Below are 20,540 nucleotides of genomic sequence, written 5' to 3'. Positions count from 1 at the left end.
TACCAGGGCCCTTGAATATCAGAATTTTATGGTGTGTTTTCCTGACATATCTGATAACATAGTAAACTCTACCATCTCCTTAGAATCTGGAGTTCTAACCTACTTCTAAGTTTGCTCCTACTCTTTTAAGGGACCAGACTCCATCTTGGCAAGGAGGAAAGGAAGATTCCCTGATGAACTGATTTTGTCCTTTCATTATTCTTGGCCTTTCAAATCTCAGTTCAGAGATTACCTGGTCACTGTTTCCTGTATCACTTAGAACAGACTATGTTACGGTGAGGTAGCGACTTAACCCTGAAATCTCTTTGGCTTACACCAAAAGTTTTATTTCTCACTCATATAAAGTCTGTTTCAAGTCTGGCAGCCATCCATAGCAGCTCCCTCTCAAGGGTGAGTGCCAGTCCTATCTCCTTGTGACGTCGTTATCTTAACATGTCACACCCATATTGCCATGACAGGGTAATAAAGATATGGAGGACAAGGTAATAAGGAGAGAGCAATTAGAAAATCTAAGGGAGGGGAACCTGGGTTGTGCAGTTGGTTAAGCATCTGATTCTTGGTTTCATCTCGGGTCATGATCTCAGGGTCCTGAGATCAAGTCCTCTATGGGGCTCCATGCTTAGTGTGGAGTCTGCTTAAGACTCTCTCTCTCCTTCCCCCACCGACCCTCCCCCCTGCACTCTCACTCCCTCCCAAATAAATGAATTAATCTTAAAAAAAAAAAAAAAAAGGGAAGAAAATCTAAGAGAAGAATATTTTTACAGGAGGAAAAGCTTGTCCACAGTCCAAAGCAAACTTGGTATATTCAAGAATGTAGTATATTTGTATGATGTATGTAAATCAGAAACACCCCAACTATAGTTATATGTGAAATTATCTTTTATCAAGGATCTTATGTGAAGATACTTTTAAGGAATTCACCTCTATATTATCAAGTTTAAAGCACGGTTTCCATCATACTTCATCACTCTAACTGCCAACTTTATTAAGTGCCTTAGGAAAGAAAAGCAGCCATTATCATATTCAATTTTCTAAAAATCAGACCCTCTTCAATTAAAAAAACAATCTATTAGAGAATAAAGCAAAACCACATGAAGTGTTAATACAAAAATTTGAGGGGCACCTGGGTGGCTCAGTTGGTTAAGTGTCTGCCTTGGGCTCAGGTCATGATCCCAAGGTCCTGGGATCAAGCCCCACATTGGGATCCCTGCTCAGTGGGTAGCCTGCTTCTCTCTTTCCCTCTGCCTGCCACTCCCCATGCTTGTGTATTCTTTCTCTCTTTCTCTCTCTGTCAAATAAATAAATAAAATCTTAAAAAAAATACAAAAATTTGAAAACAATGTGTGAGTAAGAATAAGATATATCTCCAGAGAGTATAAGGCTAAATTACCAAATAAAATTATCTACATAAACTTTTATTTCTATATTATCTATAAACTAAAGTTTCTGTCTGGTTGAGGGAAAAATAACTAGATGGATTTTCACTAAATTTTCAGGATACAGTTGGCATATTTCTGTCTTAAGAAACAGTCTATGTGTTACACACAACATTCATTTGCAGGGCACACAAAAAAGGTAGAGACTAACCTTCCAGAGCAGCTAAAACTAAAAGTACAACAAAAGGTCCATGAAATCCTAAAGGGCTGGTAATAGTGAGGGATAGGCCATTTTGTAAAACAATGTTATAAATGGACAGGAAGAAATTCATGGTTTCAAATTTGAATTACAAATTATTCAACTCAAAGACGATCAATCCAAATTCCATGCACTGGTTTGCAATAACATTAATTCTCATATACACAAGAGAATATAGTGTGTCCCAGAATGAGTAGTAATAGGGATCTATTTATATAATAATAGTTAATGATTCTCCCAAACTTTCCAGTGGAGGCTAACTACCATACAACAGAGGTTCTGAACTAAAAAGAGGAAAAAAAGATTGTTTTAATTTAGGTTTTCCCAGAAGCAAATCCTGAGACAAAGATTCACATGTAATTGCTTATATAGGAGAAAAAAATGGTAGGGAAAGAAGGAAGTGAGCCTGGTAAGGAAAGGCAAGCATAAAGGGTTGGTTATTATTAATCATGTATCCACTGTGGATTAAAACCAACCAACAAACAAACAAACAAAAAAACCACTAATTCCACTCGGGATATCTGGCAAACAGTCTATAGCAGTCTAGCCAGTGTGTGAAAGACACAGTTATTTTATATATTCGTTCATGTCAGCCTTTAGCTAGGGCTACTTCCAGGCAGTATTAATCATCTGGCATTGCAGAGCAGAAAGACAAAGTGGACCCTGGTGACAAGAAAAAGCCCTCAGACAAAGGAATACAGTGGCTGGCAATTGGGATAAGAGCCAGCATACATTGAAGTGGCAAGAGCAAGGGGATACCAATGGTAAACTAACAATCGTGTGGACAGAAATAATCTAGAAGACCCAATAAGAGAGGGACTTGAGTTGGACTTTGAGAAATGGATTGGATTTGGTAAAGGGAAAGCATTTAAGTTAGGAAAAGTGGCATGAGCAAAAGGTCTGAGGTAAGATATCAGAAGAGGTATCCTAGGTCAGTTATAAGCCAGTTTGCCTGGATCATGGATATAATTAGATAGGAGATTCTTGGGAAAATATGGCAAAAAATATATGTTGGGTCCATATTAAGAAAGGTAGAAATGTTGGCTAAACAGTTTAAACTTTTTCTTCTAGGTATTAGGGAACCTTTAAGTTTCCAAGCAGGAAATTAATAAAATGAAAACATTATTTTATGGCATTAATGTCCATGTTGGCACCACTCTTGTCTTTGGAATGTAAACTTCTATTGGATAGGATCTGTATCTGTTCAATTTCCCTAGGGGAGGATTACATGCAGAGAACCGTTCAGTAACCTATTAGCAATGAGCACCCCAAATACAAAGAACTGTGGTATCTAAATACCATTTCTAATGTTCCTTGAAAAAAGTCCGGATTCCAGATCTGTGCAGAATATTTACAAGATGACTTTAAAACATTTTGTTATTCCAGAAAGGAAGCTGTCAAACACTACAGTAGCCTGGTCAAAAGAACAAAGGAGCTCACTTAGGGTTCCAACTGGCCAAAGAAACAATTTGAACATCAAAATAATAAATATTACAGAAATATGGGGTTTTTTTTTTAGATTTTATTTGTTTATTTTACAGACAGAGATCACAAGTAGGCAGTGAGGCAGGCAGAGAGAGAAATATGTTTTAAATAATATCTTCAATGACTAGAAATATATCAAAAATTTAACATCTATGAGTTCATAAAAATATTTAAAAACTTGAAGGATATTAGGGAACTAACTTATTCCTAAAACTAGAAAATAAAGGAAAATTGTACACTTATCCTAATTTTCCTATGTAAACTGTACTTACTGAGGTAAAGCTCTTTACTACAAAAAATAATTTCTCTTAATAAATAAATGTAGTATGGTCAAATTAGAATTTCATCATTTTGCAACTTCTAAAGAAATAATGGAACTAGACAATAATCATTAATGGCTGCTAAAACTATTAGCTGAAAAGTGATGGGAAAATTCAGGTTAACAATATTTAGACCCAAAAAGCAATTGCAACATGACACAGACAACCAGACAGTGGAAGCCTCTTAATGTAAAATAAGGGGAAGCAAATAATACCTATGAATTCTTTCTACCCATTGGAAAAAAAATGTTTTTTAATCTGAATAACCTGTAGATTTAACTACCAGTTCAGGGGCACCTGGGTGGCTCAGTGGCTTAAAGCCTCTGCCTTCAGCTCAGGTCATGATCCCAGGGTCCTAGGATCAAGCCCCACATTGGCCTCTCTCCTCAGTGGGGAGCCTGCTTCCCCCCCCCCATTTCCTCTCGACCTGCCTCTCCGCCTACTTGTGATTGCTGTCTGTCAAATAAATAAATAAAATCTTTCAAAAAAAAAAAATAACTACCAGTTTATAAGAAATAAGGCAAAAAGACACAGAGGAATACAATTTATAAAATTCAGAATATGGGACATTACAAAGCAGATAATCATTATTCTTAAATAAATCACAAGAAAAATATTATAGAAGAAACTATAGATCAAAAAACATCAACTGTAATGTGGAAACTTTGTTTAGAACTGATTTAAGCAAATCAAGTGTAAAATATATTTTAAAAAATTTGAGACAATTATATTTGATATTTAATGAGTCTTCCATATTACAGAATTATTATAAAAATTTTAGTTGTACTAACGATAATATAATTTTATTCTTTTTAAGAGCCATTTTACATTTTAGATATATATTCATAATTCCAAAAAGTTTACCCTTAAATATGTATCAATAAAATAATATGGTGCCTGGTATTTACTTCACAAGAATCCAAAAAACTGCCATGGCTATATATTTGTAATTGTTTATGCTAGATGATTAATATATGAGTGCTCCTTATACTAATCTATTAAATATATGTTTGAAGACAAAAGTTTGGGTATTTCAAGAGAGTTACCAAAACTTTGTACTTCTGATCTCCTGTCTGATCCTTGCTATCATTAGAGACTAAAGACAACTACCCACAGAAAGAAGCATAGGGCAAAGTTTTAAAAAGCAGTAATGATGGGGTGCCTTGGAGGCTCAGTTAGAAAATCGAGCAACTCTTGATCTTGGGGTAATGAGTTCAAGCCCTACACTGGGTGTAGAGATTATTAAAAAATAAATAAACTTAAAAAAATAAAAAATAAATAGAAAAATTTTAAAAAGCAGTAATGAAAGCACAATGCCAAGGAGTATACATAACTTCACTGTGAGAAGAAAAAGCTTCCAATGTCTCAAATTCATTCAGGAAGCAATGGTCAGCCTTAGCCAATTCAACTTAATGATTGCCAAGGTTGCAGTTTGTAAAGAAAAAAAGCCCTGGTCTAGGAGACTACCAACAGCTAGTTCTGCAAGCTCGGACTCACGTAACTTTAGGTTTTGGAATTTGAAAACACAGTAAGTGAAATAACAACATGAATGATAATTGCGTTGTGAGTACTAACTCTAAATTCTAAACTTCGTAAGAGCTTTAAACGCATTATCCTCTTTTAACCGCATAACCCAAGGAGGTGTTGTGGGCACATAATATATACTTTTTAAAGGACGATTAAATGAAGTAGGCAACAATACATGGTACCATTTTGCACATAACGAGTTTAGGTTCAGAGGTGCACACTGTTTTAAGGTCACGCGTTGGAGTAAGCTGGTCCAGCCAATATTCCAGTGGAAGAATGCTTTGAACATGCATGCCACTGCATCAGACCATACAAGAGAGGAGGTTAGGGGACTGGGTGTGAAACACTGGAAAACTTAAAAACCTCTTCCACAGACCTAGAGCTTTCCGTCGGCCGCACCACACTTCATAGGTCTCCGCAAGACCGGGAAAGAAAACCAGTCTTTCACTCACCCCCAAGAAGCTGGACCTCACAGCCTGGACCTCCCGCCGAGGTTCCCGAGCGCCTTCGCCCCCCCAAGCCCCTCCCCTTCACGGATCGCGCACAATTGGTGACCGTGAAACTACATTACCCATAAAACCGTTCGAGAACAGCGAACCTCCGCCGGAAGTCCGGAAGGCTGAATCCGGCGCCGGGAGGAGTGAGAGTGGGGTTTTCCCGGTGTTGCGGCTCTATCCTGCATTCCTCTACTCTGGTCACCTTTGGGTTAGTAGCAGCAATGAGTAGTTAGTCGGCCCCGGTGCCCTCCTTGGGGTGGGTGACCAATTCTCAGTACTTTTTGATCTCAGCGCTGTTGGCCTGGCCATGCTGGGTTGTTTGGCGCAGCCTCGGGATGCGGTGAGGGTGCAGGCGCGGGAGCTATGGGCTGGTATCCCGGCTTCACAGAGAGGGCAGGGCATGCCGCCAGTAGGCTGCTGTGGCCTTTGCAGCCCAGTCTCTGAGGTGGGGAAAACGAAGTGCTGCTTCCACTGTATATTCCCGTTTAAAAGGAGTCTCACAGGAGTGACAAGAAAGTAAACTATCTCAAGGCGTTTAAATGTTGGCAGAGACCTTGTGTAGGTGGCGCTTGACCACCTTGAATGCTGAAGGCCGTGGAATTCCTTAAATCGTCATTGACTTCACTGACGGATCTGTACTTGAACTCTGCCCTCTTTAACCATGTGACCTTGAGCGAGTCGTGGGCCCTCGGTATTTATCGGTAAAAGTGGGTGTGGTTTGGTTAAACGGCCTCTCAGAACGGTCCATGTTCTTTTTGGAAAGCAAGGACGGCATTTGGCTAAGTGAATCACCTCATCCTGCCTTCAGATTCTTACCTTGCGGAAAACCTGTCAATGAGAAATGAAAAAAATCCAGCAGCTGGATTGCAGATTCTGTGTGATTCTCTGGAATGAGAAATGGTTGTTTCTAGATGGCTATGCTGCCACCAAAAAAAAAAAAAAAAAAAGCTAAGGGAGAAAGTATACATTTTTCACTGCCTTTCTCCTGAGAATATTGTAGTCATAAGAAGTGCACTGGAGGTAGTGAATGGTACTTTATTTTTGGAGGACAGTTTTGCAGTCTGCCCTGTGGAGTGTCCTGTGGGGAGGGTGTAGAAATGACTATGACCTCAGAACATGAGACAGTAAAAAAATGCTTAAAGTAAACCTAACTGAAGAACCTGTGTGGTGTTTTTTGGGAAATCAATTTAGGGGAAAGGCAACTTGAAAGGGACACTATACATGAGTCAGTACACAGCAATGATTCCAAATGAAGTCCTGAACTGAAAAGTTGTAGCTTTTGTTACTGATAATATTTGTAAAGCATTTAGAAATCTCAGTATGAACAGAACAGCGAAGTAAATTCTACAGTAAAGAAATAGTTTTCTCATATAAAAGCCACTCCACTAATTTAAATTATAAACACATTTTCACCATTCCTGTGAGTAGTTTTTTAAGCCTTTTATTTTAATCCCAGAATAGTTGAGTTAAAATTAGTTTCAGGTGTACAATATTGTGATTCAGCAATTTTATAGGCTGTTGCGTGCTCATCCTGAGTATACTCTAATCCCCATCACCTATTTCACCTGCCCCCCACCTCCCCTTTGTGTAGTTAAATTTTACCTTTTTATAAGTAGCAGGAAGATAAAAACAGGAAAAGTAAATAATCTTTTCAGCCCATTTTTCCTTAAATTTTGTTCATACTCCCTCGACTATAAAACTGATCAACCAAATTGCAGTGTGGGAACGCTAGAGACAACAGCACTCAAAATGTATGGACTATAACCTTTTCTTTTTAGCCTGAATATCTTATTGCTTAGAATGATAGAAAGAAGTTAGAATCCAAATCGATTCTTAATTAGCATTTCACTAAACAAAAATTCATACCTTACAAAAAATATTTTGTTCTCATAGAGAACTTAAGTTTGAACCATTTCCACAAAGAATAGCTCAGTTTGTGCCCTACCACTTTCAATCCACATTGAGATGAAATTTATTAAGAGGTATGAAACATATTTTCTATATTTTTTCTTACTGAAACAGCGAATAACAATGCAAAGTTAATGGTTTAAAAAGCTTTGATTCAAATTTTGACAAAATGACCAAATGAACAGGGTTCAATAATTGATCCAAAATATATTGTTATCTGATTTATGACAAAGATGATAACTGCAGTGCAATGGGACAAATGGTAATTTCAAGAGTGGTGCCAAGTCATATGGATTATCCACTGGGATAAAAACGTATCTAGCCCCTACTTCACACTATGAACAAAGATCAATCCCAGATGGATTGTAGAATTAGTTGTGCACGGGAAAGCAATAAATTGTTTTCATGTGAAACTTAACACAAGTTTTGAATAATCAGCTGTAAGATAATTTTCCTAAGGGAAGGCACCTGTTTCTGGTATTATAGAATCTAGGAGAATACTAGTCATCATCTGCTAAAAAACCTCTGACTCGACTTCTGCTTTAACTCCCCTCATTCCTCTGGATCCATATTGAAATCCCTCCAGAATACTTCAGAGTCCTCCTCTTTATGTTTGTTACCTGACACTCCCTTCTCAAGGATATTCCCCCTTATCTTTATTACCAAAGTTCTTTATACATTGTTATACATCCCATGATGAATTATATTTAAAATTAAAATTATATTTGGGGCACCTGGGTGGCTCAGCGGGTTAAGGCCTCTGCCTTCGGCTCAGGTCATGGTCCCAGGGTCCTGGGATCGAGCCCCGCATTGGCCTCTCTGCTCAGCAGGGAGCCTGCTTCCTCCTCTCTCTCTCTGCCTACCTGCAATCTCTCTCTGTCAAATAAATAAATAAAATCTTTAAAAAAAAATAAAAATAAAATTAAATTAAAATTATATTTAAGACAATTTTGAAATGTATGCTGTGATGACAATTGAGTACTAATTACCTTTTGAAGAGTATGTAACTTTAAAAACCATAACTGTCCTAATTACATCTGTATGTAGATAATGTTCCACCATTGAACAAATAGCAATTGAAAATGAGTATTTTTTTTCTATTTTCCTCTTTTTAAGGAAGAAATGTCTTCTATAAAAAGAAGCCCAAAGGAAGAAATAATTTCCCAGTTTCACTATTCAGCAGCAGAAGGAGATATTGCCATGTTAACAGTAATCCTCAGTCATTCTCCATCTCTTCTCAATGAAACGTCTGAAAATGGCTGGACTGCTTTAATGTATGCTGCAAGAAATGGGCACCCAGATGTTGTCCAATTTCTACTTGAGAAAGGGTAAACATTTTAGGGACTACTACCTGAAGGGCTCTGGTTTAATTTCTGGGTTACATACGTCCTTTTATATTTTTCTTGTAGCCATATTTATACCATTGGGCTTGTAAATAATTTACTGACCAGTTTTATTATATAAAAACACAGCATAGTATCTAACTAAAAGCTTTTAACTTCATTTGTTGAGAGAGAAATCCTTCATACTTAATATCTAATCAAATTTATGAGTTAGTCTAATCCTCTACTCCCTAACAGAAAATGTAGATCTACCCACTATGACTATGAAGAACCCCTCATAAAATTTTAATTTCTTCTTATAACATATAAAACTTACTGTTTTTATTTTATAATTCCCCAGAAATACTAAATATCTATTATCTCTAACTTTTCATCATTTATTATTTCTTTTAACCTTCCCATTAGTAAATTATGTCCTAAGAGGAAAAAAAATCTACATAATAATCATTAGTGGGGCTATCATGTGCATCTGGAAACATTTTATTGTAATAAATATTAAAGAAAATGTTTATTTCCTATTTTATTTTTCTTTCCATCTGTAGGTGTGACAGATCCATTGTCAATAAATCAAGGCAGACTGCACTGGATATTGCTAAATTTTGGGGTTATAAGCATATAGCTAATTTACTAGCTAATGCTAAAGGTGGGATGAAGCCTTGGTTCCTAACTAATGAAGTGGAAGATTGTGAAAATTATTTTAGCAGAACACTATTAGACCGAAAAAGTGAAAAAAGAAATAATTCTGACTGGCTACTAGCTAAAGAAAGCCATCCAGCCACAGTTTATATCCTTTTCTCAGACTTAAATCCCTTGGTTACTCTAGGTGGCAATAAAGAAAGTTTCCAACAGCCAGAAGTCAGGCTTTGTCCGCTGAACTACACAGATATAAAAAATTATTTGGGTCAGCGTGAAAAGATCACCTTGATTTTTCTTGGAGTAGAACTTGAAATGAAAAAAGAATCATTTAATTATGATGGAGAAGTCCCAAGAGAAGAAGAAGATGGGTTGGTTGCCTGGTTTGCTCTAGGTATAGATCCTGTTGCTGCTGAAGAATTTAAGCAAAGACATGAAAATTGTTATTTTCTTCATCCTCCGATGCCAGCTCTTCTGCAATTGAAAGAAAAAGAAGCTGGTAAGAAGTGTATATGGTTTACCTATTGGTAATAATTACTTGTTGGTAATAATCTGGGTTTTGGAACTGGGTTGGAGTTATACATATCTTCATTTTCTAGGAGGCGTGCTTTTTTCAGTAAGCAATGAAATTAGGCTATCTTCATTAGAACTTTCCTAAATTTCTCATTCTAGGGAACTACTCTCCTAAGCAGTTACAGCAGTTTTAATCAGCCAAAATTATTTTCCCAAAAATTAATCCTAATGCATACTAGTGTTATTTGATTCTTCAGTGAATAATTATTGAGCACTTGCTATACACTAAGCATGATGGCAAAGACTTTGATTATTTTGTTTTCTGTTGCTGGGTATGCTAGTTTATGTGGGGCCTTATATGCCATGGTTTTATTCCAAATTCCATTTAAATGTTGTAACCTGACCTATGGTTTAAAAAAACAAAAACAAAAACCCTCACTCTGCCTGCTTTGTAGATCATGATTTGTAGGTAATTAAGTGTGAAGTCAGAAGTCTTGTTAAGAGGGGATTGGCGATTATAGTAGTTTAAGTAAGAGGTTGCAGTGGATTGGTTTGATGGAGCGAAAGAGAGAGTTTGAGATGTTCTGGAGGTAAAACTGATCAGGCTTGATCAGTCAGTAGAGGCTATTACAAGTGAGAGAGATGATGGTACCCTGGACCACAGCCTGAATTAAGGTCATAATGGTATAGATAAAGAAAGGGGGTTATGTTCAAGGTATATTTTAGAGAGAAAATTATCGGCATTTGCTGATGGATTGGGTATGGGGTATATAATGATGAAAGAAAAGATCAAGAATGATGGCTAGGTTTGAGACTTTAGTAATTTGATGTATAGTGATACTATTTCTTGATTAATATAGGGTGACAGGTTGAGCAAGTGAAGCGGGACAGTCTTGAAGTAAATAAATCAAGATTTTAGTTTTGGGCATATTCAGTTTTAGAGAAGGATATTGGAATCTGGAACACAGAGATGAGGTGTGAAGTGGACATACCCATGTGGGAGTCATCAACATAAAGGTGATATTTAGATCTCAGGAAACTGAGATGGGGAGTTGATAACAAGCAAGAAAGAGAGCCTCAGAATCATACCTGAATCCCCCTAAATTTTGAGGTCAGATAGAAAGAGAGGAGCCATCAAAGGTATTATTGACAGTGTTGCCATAAGGTACGAGGAAAACAGGAGAATGTGCTCATGGAAATCAAGAGAGCAGAGTATTTCAAGGAGGAAGTGGTCAAATATATTGAATGCTATAAGATAGACCATAAAAAAAATATATATATATATATATATATATATATATATTTTTTTTTTTTTTTTAAGGATCTTTCATTTTGGTAATAGGAAGCTGTTGATGAATTTGACAAGAGGTATATCGGTGAAGTGGAAAGAATATAAGCTAAATAAAGGTAGACTGAAAAGTTAGTGGGAGGTAAGGAAGGGGTCACTTGTCAATGTCCACCTTCCCTTAGGAGATGTGTGGTGGGTCCTTTCAGAGACCGCTTAGATTATCTCATCCCAAAGTCTGTATTGGTATGTTTTAGTCTCCACATCTATGGAGAAAACATTGCACTTTTTAAAGAAAATATCTTTTCTTAGGGCACTTGGGTGCTCAGTCATTAAGCGGCTGCCTTCAGCTCAGGTCATGATCCCAGAGTCCTGGGATCAAGCCCCTGCATCAGGCTCCCTGCTCAGTGGGGAATCTGCTTCTCCCTCTGCCCCTCCTCACCACTCGTGCTCTCATTCTCTCTCAAAAATAAATAAAATATTTTTAAAAAAAGAAAATATCTTTTATTTGTAGCTATGTAATTTTAAGATCAAAAGGGTCTCTCTCTTCCTCTCTTTTTACTAGCAAGAAAACGGAGGCCCTTTTATTCACTTGCTGTGTAAACTTCCACAGTTAACCTCTTTGTGCCTCAGTTTCCTCCTCTAGAAAAAGAGGATAATAATACCTACATCATAGGATTGATCTAAACATTAAATAAAATGAGATAACCTGTTGAGCTATGTAAGTATTTTTATTCATTTCACATAAAATATATTTGTATTATTTGTCATTCGTATTATCCATCCATACCCCACTATCCTCTGTATCAGATGGGCCAATAGAAATATAACTGTTTTGTTCTTCATAAATAAATAAATGATACATATGAAGATCTTTCTATGATCCTTCATACATAGTTGGTACTAAATAAATATTAACATTTCTTACTGAAACAATATTGAAATAATGTAAGTAGCACAAATTACATATTACAAGGTGACATAGTAAGGAAATATTTACTGTTGCCTACAGTTCATTGAATTTCATTATTAATTTGTTTTTATGCATGGTTTATTTTGTTTTTCCCAGTTTAAAACATTGTTATTGTTGTTTATGGTCATTTTGCTTTTTTTTTCAAAAATCCTTAACCCAAATAATGTGTTTTAGTGAGAGCAAGTGTCGGGCAAATGCAAATGTAACATTTCTACTTTTATTGTTTCAATTATAACATTTCTGATCAGGCCATATTCTTTTTTGAAGTACCAGGGTAAAGGCTATAGCCAAAGTATATATATTTTTATATATGTATATATAAGATTTATTCTAGTAGGCATTTTTTTCATGAACAAAGTTAACCATGAATGTTATAAATGAAGTATTTCTTTTTTAATATTCTGTGCAATTTCCAGTTGTAAACAGGATGTGTTTCATGGTGACATGGACCAGTACTAGTTTAGCGACCCAGGAAAGGAGAACTCCGGTAGTTTCCTATTAATATGTTCTTTATAGTCCAAGTCTAAATTAGGAAGTGTCTACATAGTGTATTTTTATAAGAATCACTATTATAAAATCAATATTTGTAAGATCACTAGAATACACTAGAATCTTGTGTATCTAAAATTTAAAAATCACCAATTGTAAAAGCTTGACCTAATATAGTATATAAGATAGGTATGCTAACATCTATCTTATATGAGAGTTATATCTTATTAGTTCAAATTAAAGTTAAATCAGATTTTCATCTGTCATCTATTGGATTAAATATTTTACTTCAAAAGAAACATACATCATAAAAATAAAAATATGAAAATTCTTGATCACTTAGCTATTCAGAAAATATAGTGTATGCCTTGACTTATGAACATTTTACTTTGATATTAATTTGTTTACAGTTTATCACAGAAATAAAACTTTTTTATGCTTCTCTTAAAGGGGTTGTAGCCCAAGCAAGATCTGTTCTTGCCTGGCACAGTCGATATAAGTTCTGCCCAACCTGTGGAAGTGCAACTAAAATTGAAGAAGGTGGCTACAAAAGAGTCTGCTTAAAAGAAGACTGCCCTAGCCTCCATGGTGTTCACAATACATCATATCCAAGAGTTGGTAAGTCTTTTCTTTTACAGTGAAATTTCAGACATCTGGAATCTTAGGGAATAAGACATTCTGGGAAGACAAGATTTTGAGTTGTTGAGGGGTTCACCTTTTTATTAAAACCACATTTAATATAACTTGAGACTATAAGTATTAAAGTATTAAATAGTTTCATGGCTTTTAAGTAAGGGACATTTTACATAATTAGCCTTTTTTTCTTTTAAGATTTTATATGTTTATTTGTCAGAGAGAGAGCACAAGCAGGGAGAGTGGCAAAACATAGGGAGAAGCAAGCTCCCCGCTGAGGAAGGAGCCTGATGCAGGGCTTGATCCCAGGACCCTAGGATCATGACCTGAGCCAAAGGCGAAAACTTAACCTTACTGAGCCACCCAGGCATCCCTAATTAGCCATTTCTTAACTCTGAGTTAATCAAAATGAATTTGATGTATTAAAATACATGATTTCAAAAGTCTACCAGTCTGGATCTGCTTAGTGCAGAGACCAAAAAGAATAAAATAAAATAAATAAAAATAGAAAACAACAATTCAGTGCCTGTTCAGGACATCACCAAAGCAGTACAGCCTGGAGCTAGCTTTTCATCACTGGTGTTGCCTACCTATACCTTCTCTCCTAATTGCTGCTTTGGAGCCTTCTATAGGTTTGGAAATCTGAGAACCTCGTCCTTTAAAACTTTAAAAAAATAATAATAAACTGATCAATAACTGAGGAAGTCTCCTGAGAGTAAAATGCATGACTTTGTGACACCTGGTTTCACTGCTCAGGAGCCTTTTACGTTTGATTCCTGTTTTCAGTCATGATCTAGCAAGGAGAATTCATTGCATTAATGACTTCTGGGAAATAAACTCTAAGTTAAATTTTATATTTTTAATGGCTTAAACTTAGTCATAGAACCACTTTAGCTTTTAAAAACATTTGTTCAAGATTGGGATGGAAGGGAGAGGAAAATTCCCATTACTATGGTAAAATTTGTATTTTCTTCATGCCATATAATACCTACTCTTGGAATGTCTGGGTAGCCCACTCATTACGCGTCTGCCTTCAGCTCAGTTATGATCCTGCAGTCCTGGGATTGAGTCCTGCCTAGGGCTTAGGAAACCTGTTTCTCCCTCTGCCTGCTGCTCCCCCTCCTTGTGCTCTCTCTCTCTCTATCTTTCAAATAAATAAATAAATTCTTTTAAAAAAGTGCCTACTCTAACATTTTTATAATTAAAATATATGCCTAGCATACAGTAAGTATATAACACATGTTGCTATTAAGAAGAAGACAAAATTGATCTTTCTTTACGTATAATATTCTTTGCAGTTTCCCTGAAATATTCTGTCATGAGGCAGAAAGAAACAATCTCATAATTAGAAAAGAGTCTTGTTCTTATAAGGGCTATACCTTTTTATTATACTATTTGACAATGACTTTACACAATGAGTCTAAATTATTTTTCCTATCATTCACTCATCTGATTTTTTTTAAAAACAGATCCAGTAGTAATCATGCAAGTTATTCATCCAGATGGGACCAAATGTCTTTTAGGCAGGCAGAAAAGATTTCCCCCAGGAATGTTTACTTGCCTTGCTGGATTTATTGAACCTGGTAAGCCTTTACTTAATAATTTTAATAATAATCTTCCTTTAACTTAAAATTTCCAAATAAAAATTTTAGGGGGCATTTGACAAATTATCATGCTATGAAATTGGGTATTTTTAAATATTTTCTGTGTATTTTGAGTGCTGTAATATTTGTTTTTACTAGAATAATTTTGTCCGTTTTAAGAATTCAACATTTCATCTTTCATATTATTGCTATTACCAAAGTATCTGCATGACTTATACCTCACTCCCTTCTTTACTAGACCCAACTATGTCACCTTATCAAAGAGGCCTTCCCAAATAGCCCCAAATACATTAGTTAGCATCGTACTCTGCATTCACAATTCTGTCATCCTGCCTGACTTTTCCCTATAGCGCTCATTACCACCTGACATGGTGTGTATGTGTGTATGTATTTATGTATGTATGATTGTATTTATGTATGTGAGATTGTATCTCTGTGTTTATTATATGATGTATGTATGATGTATCTATTTATCTATCTACTCTTTTTTCTTATCTTCTCATACCAGAATGTAAGTTCCGTAAGGGCTGGGATTTTATTTCATTCATCATTATAGCCCACACCCTTAGAGCACTGCCTTATATGTAGTAGGAGCTCAATATATATTTGTGGAATAAATGCGAATTGATATATATGTTTAATCTTAACTTCCAGTATTAATCTGCACTGATAATAATAGTAGTAAACATAATTTGTGCACACTCTCTTTTGAAGGCTTCCCAGATATTGAATCATATGATCCTCATACAGCCTTATAAAGTAGGTACTTATTACAGCCGTTTTACAGATAGGGCGCTGTGGAACAGGGGCTGAATCACTTGCCCAAGATCAAACAGCTAATCAGTGATAGGGCAGGAATACAAACCTGAGCAATTTGGCAGAGTCCATGCTCTTAATCACTATGCTGTCTCTAATAAATCTAGGCCCTTTTTTTTTTTTTAACTGCTGTGTACCATTTTATTTATAAATACTCTTCAATTCACCCATCTGCTGTCGGACAGTTAGTTTATATCTGTTTTTGCTATCGCAAACAACACTGCAAAGAGTATCCTTATACTGCTCCTTGTGCACATTTGCAAGAGTTATCAATGGTATATACTTGAGAGTAGAATTGTTGGCTCATAGGATATGAGCATCCTAACCTTTCATAGACATTGCCAAGTTGCTCTTTGAAGTGTTCCTACCAATTTATAGTCTAAAAGCACATGAAATGTTCTATTATTCCACATCATCACCAAATTAGGATTTTCATACTTTATAATGTCCTAATCTGATAGGTATGAAATAGTCTCATTGTAGTTTTCATTTCCCTGCTGATGGGGCATCTTTGTCAAATGTGTTTTAGGCATCTGATTTTCATTTTCTCTGAATTTTACATGTTTATATTCTTTGCCTAATTTTTTTTTGGTTGTTTATCCTTCTTTTCTCATTTCAGGTGTTTTGTAGTATGTATTCTCTAGCTATGGTCTAGCAGATATCTTAACGCTAGTCTATGACTTACCTTTCCACAATATTTTTTTGGTGAACATGAGTTGATTTTAACATGGAAATATAGCATCTATTTGAAATAAAAAGTTACATTTAAATAGCAAAATATTTCTAAACTTTCAGATAAATTTAGAAACAATTCTCTTTATTCTATTTCTCAATTCTAACAAATCAGAATTAAAAAGCACATTTTGGGGCACCTGGGTCACTCAGAGGGTTAAGCCTCTGCCTTCGGCTCAGGTCATGGTCTCAGGGTCCTGGGCTCGAGCCCCACATCGGGCTCTCTGCTTGGCAGGGAGCCTGCTTCCCCCTCTCTCTCTGCCTGCCTCTCCACCTACTTGTGATCTTTCTCTCTGTGTCATATAAATATATAAATATCATATTTATATGACTTACATGATATTTATATGTTTATATATATTATATATATTTGTATATTATATATGTCATAAAAATAAAAATATATATATTTATATATCTATAAATAAAAATAAAAATATTTTTTAGAAAGTACATTTCTAGGCATTATTTTATCATAACTGAGTCAATAGTCATCTAGAAGAAAAAAAATCATTTAGAAAGAAAAAATACTGTTTCTTATATGGTTTTTAAACTTTTAGTGTTAATGTAATTTTCAACTCTTTTCAAGAAAGTTATCTGCAGTAATTTTTTAACAACATAAAACAATTTCAAAATTTTAGTAAGGAAAAAGCCATTTATAAAAATCTTAGAATGATAATTTGTAACTATTTAGTGATAATATGTAAATGAGATAATATATAAAATATTTGCATAGTGTTCAGCTAATAGCAGGTGCTGGATAGTTGTAGATGTTACCATTTTTACACTGTAACCAAAAAATCTGGACCTTCAAGAAAAATTTTGGGGCATTTGATTATGTATGTGGTCATATACTTTTAAGAAATAATTTTTTTTAAATTCCAGTCTAGTTTTAGGCTTCTGCTTTCTCATGCTTTGAATTGGGTTTCTGTCCAAAGTGATTTCTAAATGTTTGAACCATTCGGAGCACAGAAATGTCCAAGGCATGTTCATCAGCTACTTGTTCTTTTGCCCCATTTGATTAGGAGAAACAATAGAAGATGCTGTTCGGAGAGAAGTAGAAGAGGAAAGTGGAGTCAAAGTTGGCCATGTTCAGTATGTCTCTTGTCAGCCATGGCCAATGCCCTCCTCCTTAATGATTGGTTGCTTAGCTGTAGCAGTGTCTACAGAAATTAAAGTTGACAAGAATGAAATAGAGGATGCCCGCTGGTTCACAAGAGAACAGGTAAAGTTCAATTTAATTTCCTCCTTCTATTGATTGTTTTCTGACTGTATCAGTTTGGGCATGCAGCAAGGATACATGTTTTCACCAAGTTGAATGAATGGTATGGCCCACCCATCATGCATGGATTATAATGTAATTGATGTGTCCTATATCAACTCATTCTGTGAGGTTCTTTTAGTTAATGATTCTGTGCCATTTTCTAATTTCAAGTGCCATTCCTTCAGATTAATGATGCTTTTCAATGGTCTTAAAATAGGTAAACATTATGAGAAATATGAGAAACAGGAAGATTATTCTGAGATATTTTGTATTTTAGTTTACAGCATTAAAACAAGTAGTTCTCAAAAAATATCAGTAAAAATGCTTAAAATTTTTGAAAAGTTCTTGTTCTTTTTAAAATGTGCTTAAGGACACAAATAACAAAACTATATACCAAAGATATATTCACAAAAACTTTTTAAAACATCTTCCTTCAATAGTATAATGAAAGATAAATTACTTGTCTGTGTTTTGCTTAACCCAAAGTATTTGTAGAGAAAACAAATGGATGCACTGTTAGTAATGAAGAGTGAAATCATTTCTGCTTTGCCTAAACAAAATTTATTTTATGTTCAACTTCACAAAGGACAAATTAAATGTTTTTTGGAATTTTATAAAAGGGAACCTGTTGGAAAGTTGATTTCACTTTGAAAATGTGTGAAGCATGTACTTTTCTTTTTCATGTCCTTATTTTCATAAGGGAATATGCTCTTCTGGAATATTTTTGCAAATTGATTCATTAACTCATTGAATCAACTAAAAGTACTGTACTAAATTTTGCATGTTGAACATGGATGTTGTCACTTTGTACTGTTGTTATTCACTGTAAAATAATCACATTTTAGTTAAATTGCATAAGCATAGAATTAGTACTTAAGTATGACAGTCTTGAAATCCTAATACATTTTATTATGGTGTATTTTAGGTTGTGGATGTTCTGACCAAAGGGAAGCAGCAGGCATTCTTTGTGCCTCCAAGCCGAGCTATCGCCCATCAGTTAATCAAACACTGGATTGGAATGAACCCCAATCTCTAAATCAAATAACTAGATTTTGAGTATTAATTGATTTCTAATAACTTATTCCTCAAGTGAGATTAGAAATATTTAGTGCTCTTTGGAATGTCACAACACAGTATTGGATTTCCGAAATATTTTCAACACGTACTTTCCATCTTAACCATAGAATCTGTGTTTTTGTAAGTTACAACACTGCCTCAGATTTTGTTAAATCCAGGTCAGCCTCTCCAAATATTTTTTTGGTTGTGCTCCACAACCAAAATACGGTTTTGTGGAGCAAAACCATATTTCTATTACGAAAAATCATGTTATAAAGATGGATACTCTAAAATGTAAACAAACCTAAATTCCAGTGCCTCTTTAAAGCATTAGACTGCTCACTAAAGTTCTATTCTTGAGAAATAATTTTAATGAATTTTAAGCTTCATTTCCAGTCATTGTATTACCATAAAGGTTCTTTCAGCCGTCAGTAGCTGATTTTTGTTCACTTCCCATTGTATTCCACTTTTTTTCCTGGTTTCACTGTTCTAGCAGTGGTGCTGTTATAGTGCTACCATGTGTCTGTTTTGATCAGTGTTAGAATTTTCTACTTTAACAACTCTGCTAGTGATCAGAATACCATGCCTTCGTGAAAGGAGAGTTTAAGTGAGAGCATACCATTATGTATGGGACCTCCCCCTTAAACCTAAAATCAATTAATATGTATAGTTATCTGTTACACTCAAAGTTGTTTTTAAGACAAATCAAAATTCTCTGCTTTCTCACTGAAATCAAGTTTATTTAAAGAATTCTCAAAGATCAGATGTTTAATATTTCCCAGATAGGTTTACATATTCAATAAAAACACTGGCTTTATGTCATTTTGTGATAAGGGATTTATCTGTATTAGCAAAAATTATGTAATCATTACTAATTGTATTTACTAAACTCAAATGCAACATTTTGATTTTGGCCTTATTTCAACACATTCTAAGAAGCCTTTATAAAATAAGTATATCTTAGAACTGAATCAGCAAGATTCAGAGAAAAGTAAATTGTAGTAATTCGCAATTTCACAACATAGAACTGTCATATTTTATAAGGCTATTTTGAAATTGTTTTAAAAGCTAGTCTATAAATGTATAAGTTTACATAATTTGGCTCTTTAATATTTTATGTTAGAACTGGAAGAGACCATAAGGATAATATATGTAGATCAGTGACCTTTTATAGATAAAGAAAAAGAAATCCTGAAAGGTGAATTTAATTAATTTAACTCATTAAAGTTGAATCAATTAATTAATCGATGAAAGTTACACAATTACAACTTACCATTGTTCATACAATTAATTGTAATTATAGTTAAATAGCTTAATTTTAACAATCTGTCCTATATAGCCTAGTGCAAGACTCTTCCTCTAATAGGAAGTAGAAACTACTATTTAAATTATGGGTAAAGTTAAGAAATTAAATGACAAGAAGGAATGATAAGATGAAATTAGTAATAAATAAGGAATAAAAAGAAAAAATTTACCAATATTGTTAATTAAAATTTTAGATTTTAATTATTAATTAAAATTAATTAAATTTAATTAAAATTAAATTAATTAAGTTAATTAAAATTAAAATAAGTATAATTTTCTTAGATTAAGAACTTTACTAATGAACAATGATTTTCTTAGTAACAGATGAAAGTTTATTGGGATCAGGACTTTGGACAAAATTGACTTACATTGGACATTAAGATACATAATAAAATTTGAACTACATAGAAAACTATGTGCCTTGATTCTTTTTTTTTTTTTTTTAAGATTTTATTTATTTATTTGACAGAGAGAGATCACAAGTAGACAGAGAGGCAGGCAGAGAGAGGGAGGGAAGCAGGC

At 34.7% G+C, this 20,540-nt stretch overlaps 1 protein-coding gene across 3 annotated transcripts; it reads left to right on the top strand.

Moving 5' to 3' along the window:
- The first annotated feature begins 5,594 nt into the window (after positions 1 to 5,594).
- On the top strand, positions 5,595 to 20,172 carry LOC111148306 (nudix hydrolase 12). 3 transcript variants are annotated; one of them, XM_022504799.1, is made up of 7 exons: positions 5,595 to 5,672; positions 8,489 to 8,700; positions 9,258 to 9,847; positions 13,059 to 13,226; positions 14,711 to 14,824; positions 17,419 to 17,618; positions 18,583 to 20,172. In XM_022504799.1, the coding sequence occupies exons 2-7, from the start codon at positions 8,495 to 8,497 to the stop codon at positions 18,691 to 18,693; spliced, it is 1,389 nt and encodes a 462-aa protein (XP_022360507.1). In that variant the 5' UTR covers positions 5,595 to 5,672; positions 8,489 to 8,494; the 3' UTR covers positions 18,694 to 20,172. The 3 variants fall into 3 exon arrangements, with proteins under 3 accessions (XP_022360507.1, XP_022360506.1, XP_022360508.1); XM_022504798.1 differs by having other exon boundaries at positions 5,630 to 5,672; positions 8,493 to 8,700; XM_022504800.1 differs by lacking the exons at positions 5,595 to 5,672; positions 14,711 to 14,824 and having other exon boundaries at positions 8,300 to 8,700.
- The last annotated feature ends 368 nt before the right edge of the window (positions 20,173 to 20,540 follow it).

Source organism: Enhydra lutris, unplaced genomic scaffold (genome assembly GCF_002288905.1).
Source record: "Enhydra lutris kenyoni isolate GAN:26980312 unplaced genomic scaffold, ASM228890v2 scaffoldscaffold19, whole genome shotgun sequence".
NCBI lineage: Eukaryota > Metazoa > Chordata > Mammalia > Carnivora > Mustelidae > Enhydra > Enhydra lutris.
This window is presented reverse-complemented; position numbering and strand designations above follow the sequence as displayed.